Source organism: Anticarsia gemmatalis, chromosome 22, assembly GCF_050436995.1.
Source record: "Anticarsia gemmatalis isolate Benzon Research Colony breed Stoneville strain chromosome 22, ilAntGemm2 primary, whole genome shotgun sequence".
Taxonomy (NCBI): domain Eukaryota; kingdom Metazoa; phylum Arthropoda; class Insecta; order Lepidoptera; family Erebidae; genus Anticarsia; species Anticarsia gemmatalis.
The window spans coordinates 4,686,887-4,694,836 of record NC_134766.1 but is presented as its reverse complement, the minus strand read 5'-3'; the positions used below and the strand labels follow the sequence as shown (position 1 = coordinate 4,694,836).

The following is a 7,950-nucleotide window of genomic DNA, read 5'->3' as shown; positions in this document are numbered from 1 at the left end:
ACCTCAAGAACGGCTGAACCGATTGGACTTATTGTTTTTGTAAAATCTTATTTTAAGACACAGGAATGTAATATGTAGAGAAAAGATCCAAAATAATTTCTGAACAGTTCAGTGCGGATCAATTAGTATATAAATAAAACACAAATTTAACAGACGACGGAATGTTATTTCAAACAACTGTAATAATAAAATCGTTACAATATCACATAGAAGCCTCGTAAAACAGTATGACTTTGTCATTATAAATACACACATTCAATTCATACAAAATGAAATGGTTATTGACCAGTGGTCCATTCACAAGATATTAAAATTACTTAGTCATTTATATTTGTCATAGTTTATTAATATACCATCTAAGTATTTAGATTTATTATAAATATTTAATATCTGTATCTGCTATCAAAAGGTCAGTAAACTTAAGAAGTTTGTCCAAATAAACTCATCTTATATTTTAAATACATTTATTTTACTTACAATGATCACATCTATTTGGTGAAGGATCGACACGAGCGATAGGAAAAAAAACAATAATACTTTGACTTCTATAAAAATATATATACTTGGAAGTAATGAAGTATGGACGAAAACGTAACGAATAAATAGGAACAAAATTAAATGACAAGTTGGAAAAATAAATGCAATTCCAGGACTTGTTTTATTGAAGAATACTGTTTGAGTGTGTTTCATTGATAGTATATTATTTTATTCTATTTATTAGTTAACCGACACCCGTGTTTACCGACAAACCAACACAACAACATCTTAATCACGTGCGTTACAAAAAACCGTACATTTCCGACAAAATCGGTTTTGGACGAAAATGTCAAAGGCAGTTATCTATCTTGTTTTGTCCGTAAAACCGTATTTTATCGGTAACACCGGTTAAATTAGTTGCTAAATATTATTTTATCGGTCAATTTCGCCGAACACAACGTCAAGTGTTCCCAGGATGGCTACAATGTCGGCCAACATGGAGTTCTTGCCGATTTTCTCTAGAGCCGCGAGGTGAGCGAAGCCGGGCGCCTTGATCTTGCATCTAGGAGAAAGAAACAAGAAATAAATAAGACTTTTGGATGATTGAAGTATATAAAATAACTCGAACGAACGAAATTATGGTCAATATGCAGAGTTCTATTAATTTATGTTACGACAAAGATCTTTCACAAAGGTATCTCCGTGTTTTTCTCTCGTCTATAAAAAAAATATTTAAATTATTTTTATATCTCTCTTTTTGTGGCCATGTTTTAGCATACATTTGTTAGAGTTAAGTTATATTATAACATTTGTTTTAACTGTACAAGTAGTACAAGTTTTTTACAGATATAGCCAAGTATTTTATCTTAACTGGGCTTTAATAATAGTTATTATCATATTAGAATATTTATTACCTGTAAGGCTTGGATCCTCCGTCGGACACGAGGTAGATGCCAAACTCTCCCTTAGGCGCTTCGACCGCCGTGTAAGTGGCGCCGGGAGGCACCTGGTAGCCTTGAGTGAACAGCTTGAAGTGGTGGATCAGAGCCTCCATTGTTGTCTGCAAATATTACAATAGATATGAATGTGTGATGTGTATAATAAATAAAACTTAGATAAGATTTAATTTTTATTTAACTTTCAACAGTTTTTGAATTTTAAAGTCTGTCGATAATAAATCCAGATTGATTATTTTAACGCTGTTGATATTATTATAGTACAGGTATAAATCCAAAATCTAGTCTACTTAATATAAAATCTAGTTTGACTTACAATCGAGCAAAATCGTGCATATACGCTTTATATGACGTACACGTCCGTATAACGCCAACAAAGATAATAAATGGTTTTTTTTATGTATTATTCTCTTAAGCAGTTAATTTAATATTTATAGTATGTTTGTACCTTCATCTCTTCGCGAGATGGTGGCGTGAGCTTAGCGTCGTCAGTCTTGATAGGACCGGCCGGCATCTGGTTCAGACACTGTTCGATGATACGCAGCGATTGACGCATCTCTTCCACGCGACATAAGTACCTGTGGACGTTAGAATATGGATTTTTATAGCTTCATATTGTCGTGTTAATACTCTTATAATTCACTGTTTTATAAAGTTGGTCCCACGAAATAGAGGGCAAGTCTACTATCAAATACGGATCTAAACTTCGGATTACGACAATCCCAAATAATTAATTTATTAGAATACTAAAACAAAGTGTTGTTTAGTATTAAGTCGTTAAGTCGAGTTGTGGCTCGACTCAAAAATCTAGTTAAAACCTTGTGATCAGCGGTCGCATACACAACTGCGTGAATCATAGCAAAATTTATATCAGAACAAAAGCAAATGCCCGTCTAAGTTTTGAACATGATAGTAGGTACTACTATTTCCTAAGAGCTTAAATATGAGTATATAAGTTTTTTACCTATCGTAGCAGTCTCCGTTGGTACCGATGGGCACGTCGAACTCGACCAGGTCGTAGGCGTCGTACGGCTGCGTCTTGCGCAGGTCCCACTTGATGCCCGACCCGCGGAGCATCACACCACTAGGGACAGAACAATACTTTAATCTACAATTAAAATCGAACGTTTAATATACAGATGGATAAACGACAAGTCTCACATAATATAATAGAATTTGAGGGGTTTCGTCAGGATTCAAAAAGGTATAAAGTAAGTACAAAACAAAGAAGTCCTGTGCAATTTTATTTGTCTATCATAAAATTTGATCCGAATCGCTTAACGCGTGGTAGACGAGAGACCATGAAATATTTTTCTAAATTTTCTTCGTGGCATAAACAAAGCCAGAGTTAACAGACAGTTTAAGACGAAGTATCTGCAAATATATCTATTCCTAACCAAAGTATAGTAAAAATATAACTAATTGAAAAAAAAGTCGTTTGAAGCCATAGTTAAGTGCGTTATTCTCACTAAAGAATCGAAAAAATATAGCTAAGTGAAAATAATAGTAACCTGAATCCATAATTAAGTGCATCCTGTGCGGTAACAAGGCCGATGTCCTTGGTCCTCTGCACCCAGATCCTGTTGGTGGTGAGCACGTCCTCCACCTCGTCCAGCCGCTCCGCGAACTTCGACGCGAACTCGTAGATGTCGTCCATTAGACCGATTGGCATGTCCTAGTAACAAATAATGATAAATTATTGTGATGGAGTTTGAAAGATTTTCTTAGTAAGTCGTTACTAAACTTTTCTCATTGCATATTTACCTACTTTTGATTTGAAGAGTCATCGCGTGAAACAAAGAATCTAATACAATGCGATTGGCAAAGGATATTGTTCGTAACTCAGCAAATACTCATGCGTGCACAAACGGGCACAGTGACGTAAATATTCGTAAATAGGGGGTTACTCTGGTCACATAATGACTAAATACCTATCATATCCCACTGAGTTAATTATTCAATATTTTAGTTAATACACAGAATAAAACCCTTTGTCCTTCAGACTCTTTGATGCCATATAAATCTATCTAAAAGAAAGATGACACAGATTTCTTCCAACACTGTTAAAATTAACATTTAACACAAAACAACTAAGTTATTTCTTTACCAGTGAGACTCCGCCAGGCCTGATGTAAGCGGCATGCATGCGCGCGCCGCTGACCCTCTCGTAGAACTCCATCATCTTCTCTCTCTCCTCGAACAGCCAGAAGAACGGCGTGAGCGCGCCCACGTCCAGCGCGTGACAGCCCACCGCCATGATGTGGTTCAAGATACGGGTTATTTCCGCGAACAGTGCTGGAAAAGGCATTATGCTTTTATAGATAAATAGTAAGAAGACGCAAGTTTATATGCTGAGGAGCTCGTGGCTTAGGTAACAACAGCCCCGCGGATCGATCTCGGAGGTTAAGCTACGTTTGACGAGCTTGTTCTGTGGATGGGTGACCATATTATACATTCAGAGAACTCTCGTGTTTTGGATGGTACGTTAAATTGTGGATCCCCGCCGTAATTTTCGAAGACTTTGACAGTAGTCAGAAGCTTGAAAATCTGATAACCAGTCTCACCGAAGGATATTGTATTTTAACGCAGGTAACTAGGTTGTGGAGGCCCGATAGATAGTCGCTCTTTGTAAAAAACTGGTTGAAGCTGACTCCAACATAGCTAGCTAGGCTAGATTGTTTGATTGAAATTGTGCCATGATATGAGAAAATGTGAATGTATTACTGATGTGCATTATTGTGCATCCAGAGTGTCAGTTTGGGAGGGATTTTCACCCTTAGCTTTAAGCATAATATATGCAGATTAAACAGTCGGGATATACTGATTTCATTATTATTTTAATAATTTTTATTTAATATAATACCAGAAATAAGTTAGATAGACAGGTTCTACATTTGAAGAATATTTCTGCCTCATAATTTATCCGGCTCTTTCTCACAGTTTAGTGAAGTGTGAATGAGGGCAAATATATTTTCGTTATCAGCTGATAGCGATAAGCCATCGACCAGGTAGTCGATAAGTCAATAAGATAGTAAGTGCCGGTCGCTAATCATAGCGTATTCAACTGACAGACCTATAAATTGATGATACTTCTATTTAGACAAATGGATCGCAAAGCTTTTTAAGACGTAGATTAATGTATGGTTATACTGCATTTTCCGGCATTTGACAATATTAAAAGTAGTTACTGCACATAGGATCTCATTGTTATAAATTCAACTACAATTACGTCACATTATGCTGTACTCCTATTAACCACTGATGATTGTTTTTCATCTAGTCTACTTTGTATAAAATAGCTACTGTATACGCGATAAAATATACATCAACAATATCAAAATAGCGTTTTAAAATAAGGTAGACCGAGTTCATGAAAATTTAATAATCTTGTACTCGTAAAATCTAGATGTAGCTTTTTTCGTAAATAATGTTAAAATTGTAATTATTACAGACTGAAACATTTTATAAGACACTCATTTGATACCAACGAAAATATGACATAGTGACGTCACTACGTCATATTTCTATACTAAAATGTGTTTTTGACATTTCATAAAGAGGAGCTGATTTGACTGGTAGGCGACTATCCTATTATAAGTATAGGATGAAAAAGCACTTACTTCTAATATACTTAGCCCGCAGCGGTATGTCGATATTGAGTAGTTTCTCCACAGCGAGACTGTAGCACTGTTCATTGCACATCATAGACACGTAGTCGAGGCGGTCGAAGTACGGCAGGGCTTGTGTGTACGTCTTGTATTCTATCAGCTTCTCCGTGCCGCGGTGGAGCAGCCCGATGTGCGGGTCGGCCGCGCGGACCGTCTAGGGAACGAATACAAAATCTTTGAGCATGATTTTTGAGTTGCCAGATAACTTTGTTTGAGAAACCATTTTGATGGTAAATTTATGGAATTCAATAAGTAGTAATGAAGTCAAACATAATGACCAGGAGTTTGGGGCATATGATTCGTGGTTCGGGTGGTTTTGGTTGGAAAGGGAGCTGTCGGAACAATACATGGGACGTATTTTTGCTTATACAAAGCTCTATTTATTTGAATCGTACATGCGTACACATACACGCACGTGCACGTGTATGTCGTGTGTATGTAACGAATATTACTATTCCAATTAAGTAATGCAATTGAATTAACTGTTACGCGAATTAGAAGAACGCAAACAGACATCACTTTTGAGACATTTTCATAATTCTTATTACTCTAGGACCTCTTTTTGAGAGTATATGGATGTAAGAAGTTAGTAGTTATCCTCACCTCTCCATCTAACTCGAGCACTAGTCGCAACACACCGTGAGCAGCGGGATGCTGTGGTCCAAAGTTCAGTACCATGTTGCGCACTTGCTTTTCACCCGGCGCGAGTACACCTGTCAATTAAATACAAACATTTATTTATTATAATTTACTTTCTTTCAAGTCTTTCCCAATTATGTTGGAGTTTGGCACTCAGCCTAACATGAGGTTGAATGTCTAATTGTAAACCGATATTGTGAGTTGTCAGTTATTTGGCAACAATTTTGATGTTACGAGAATAACAAGGTTTTTTTATATTCAATTTAGTATAATTTAGAATAACATTGTGCAACATAAAATACAATTTAAGTACACAATTTCAAATAACAACATTAATGTAGCTCCAACATAAAAATACTATTTTACAAGTAACATTAATTACAATGAATAAATATAAAACAAACAATTTGTTAGTCAATAATATAATTTGATAAATGTATCCGATTTAAATGTCCAATTGCCCCCAGTGCTTTGAAAAGCACTAATTTTGAATTTAAAACATGCATGAAAATTTAATACAATATATAAACATGTGAAATATTATAATACCTCAATTATACAGCCTTCAGGCCAGGTATTAATGGGCTTGGACACATACTCACAATTTGAATATAATAGCTATGTTCCATGATCTTAGATGTTTCTTCTCCATCGTTGATTTTGTGGGTGCTAAGAAAAGAATATAATCAGTACATTGGTTGAACCTAAGTTTACAGTTTCATATACATTATACAGCCTTCTTAAGCTAAAATATAAATACATAAATAATTCAGAGTTTTATACATAAGAGTAGATGTGATTCTGGTTTTTTCATTGCTGTGAACTTGTATAGCATTTTACGACCTAGAGAGTGTAACAGTGTTGACAGATAAAATACCTACAGACAACCAACAACACAGGAGTAGCCCGCAAAAAGCAACACTAAACCTGCTGAGTTTAGTAGTTCAGACTTTTTAAGCACTGGTTTTTGCTTTGTACCACACTTATTGAGACATAGGATAATCATTAATCTAGATTTTGACATACCAAACTCATTCACTAGCAGTGCCAATAAAGCAGTACCATATTTCTCTGTGACAATACCAACACCTGGCAGACATACTGTAGCATACATAGAAATGCCATAGTCTATTTATGTTAAACTCTTACCATGGTAAGGTGGGTGTTTCAACAGGGAGGTGACCTCATCTGGGTACATGACAGCACCCTCGAACTGCTTCACAAACTCTACATCCGGCATCCATTTGTGGACGTTGCGCTGATTGCTTTAAAACAAATTATTGTAGATTAAAGTTAAGTATTATCTAATGATCATTTGTTTTGTCCAAGTTTCTTAGCATCTTGTTTTTAGAACAAAATAACAACAAAATCAGATTTTAATGAAAGTTAATCCTGTTGCGTTTATTTTTCAATAAAATAAAAAGTTATTTACTGTACCTACCTACAGAACTATTGTTGATAAACTTTCTAACCTAATGATTTGATGTTTTTATGATTACTAAGCATTCAAAGAGCGGGTTATATGTATTCTAATGCTAGTATTTACTGACTACTTAGTTCAGTTATAATAAACTTTATATTGGGCAAGTTAATATTATCAAAATAAAGATAAAAAAACTTGCAACTTGTAACCTCAAAAGTTACATAATGTTATTATCATAATAACGTCTTGTTTATATCAGTAATTTATATTTAGTAGTGTCTAATACTTACTTCACATTGCAAACAGCTGGTGAATTCTTCAATAGAGCCTTTGTATGGCCTAAGCTGTTAGATTTTCGCAAAATAACACTTAGCAACGAAGACATTTTTGACGGGACTGCAATCCGTTCAACAACAAATGTCTAATGTCAATAAATAACCACAGAATAAAAATAAGGGCATGACATCATCTAAGGTAAACATTAAATCCGTTAACACTTTTTGTTAGCTAGACTTGTTTATTTAGAAGTCTGGCTCCGGGTCAGCTTGTTATAATAAGAAATATAAGCTTTGTTATATATGTATTACATACTCACTTTCTTTTTAAACGTTTCTATGTTAGAAAAGGTTTTTATGTTGGGCTGGTACTTGCCTTATCCTAATCGTAACTGATTCGATGTTCATGATGAATTCAGTTTTGATTCTCGGGTAAGACAAAAGTGGCTTGAATTTTTTTATAGAACTCTTAGTGGCACCCTATTCAGCAGGGATCCATCATAAACAGCTAT

General features: G+C 35.2%; 1 protein-coding gene across 1 annotated transcript; it reads right to left on the bottom strand.

The window, feature by feature from the left end:
- Window positions 1-447: 447 nt before the first annotated feature.
- Window positions 448-7,580, bottom strand: LOC142982700 (NADH-ubiquinone oxidoreductase 49 kDa subunit-like). The gene is made up of 10 exons (XM_076129337.1): window positions 7,454-7,580; window positions 6,890-7,005; window positions 5,705-5,814; window positions 5,054-5,255; window positions 3,541-3,728; window positions 2,945-3,108; window positions 2,398-2,517; window positions 1,882-2,011; window positions 1,392-1,537; window positions 448-1,039 (listed from the first exon to the last, which is right to left on the bottom strand). The coding sequence occupies exons 1-10, from the start codon at window positions 7,546-7,548 to the stop codon at window positions 910-912; spliced, it is 1,401 nt and encodes a 466-aa protein (XP_075985452.1). The 5' UTR covers window positions 7,549-7,580; the 3' UTR covers window positions 448-909.
- Between the last annotated feature and the right edge of the window lie 370 nt (window positions 7,581-7,950).

Bases quoted from the DNA above. Each gene is read 5' to 3' on its own strand.
- LOC142982700 (XM_076129337.1), bottom strand. From the start codon at position 7,548: ATGTCTTCGTTGCTAAGTGTTATTTTGCGAAAATCTAACAGCTTAGGC. The intron at 5,815-6,889 runs GTAAGAGTTTAA...TTTAATTGACAG, and splicing joins GAAACACCCACCTTACCATG to GTGTACTCGCGCCGGGTGAA. The intron at 1,040-1,391 runs GTAATAAATATT...TCTTTCTCCTAG, and splicing joins GGAGGATCCAAGCCTTACAG to ATGCAAGATCAAGGCGCCCG.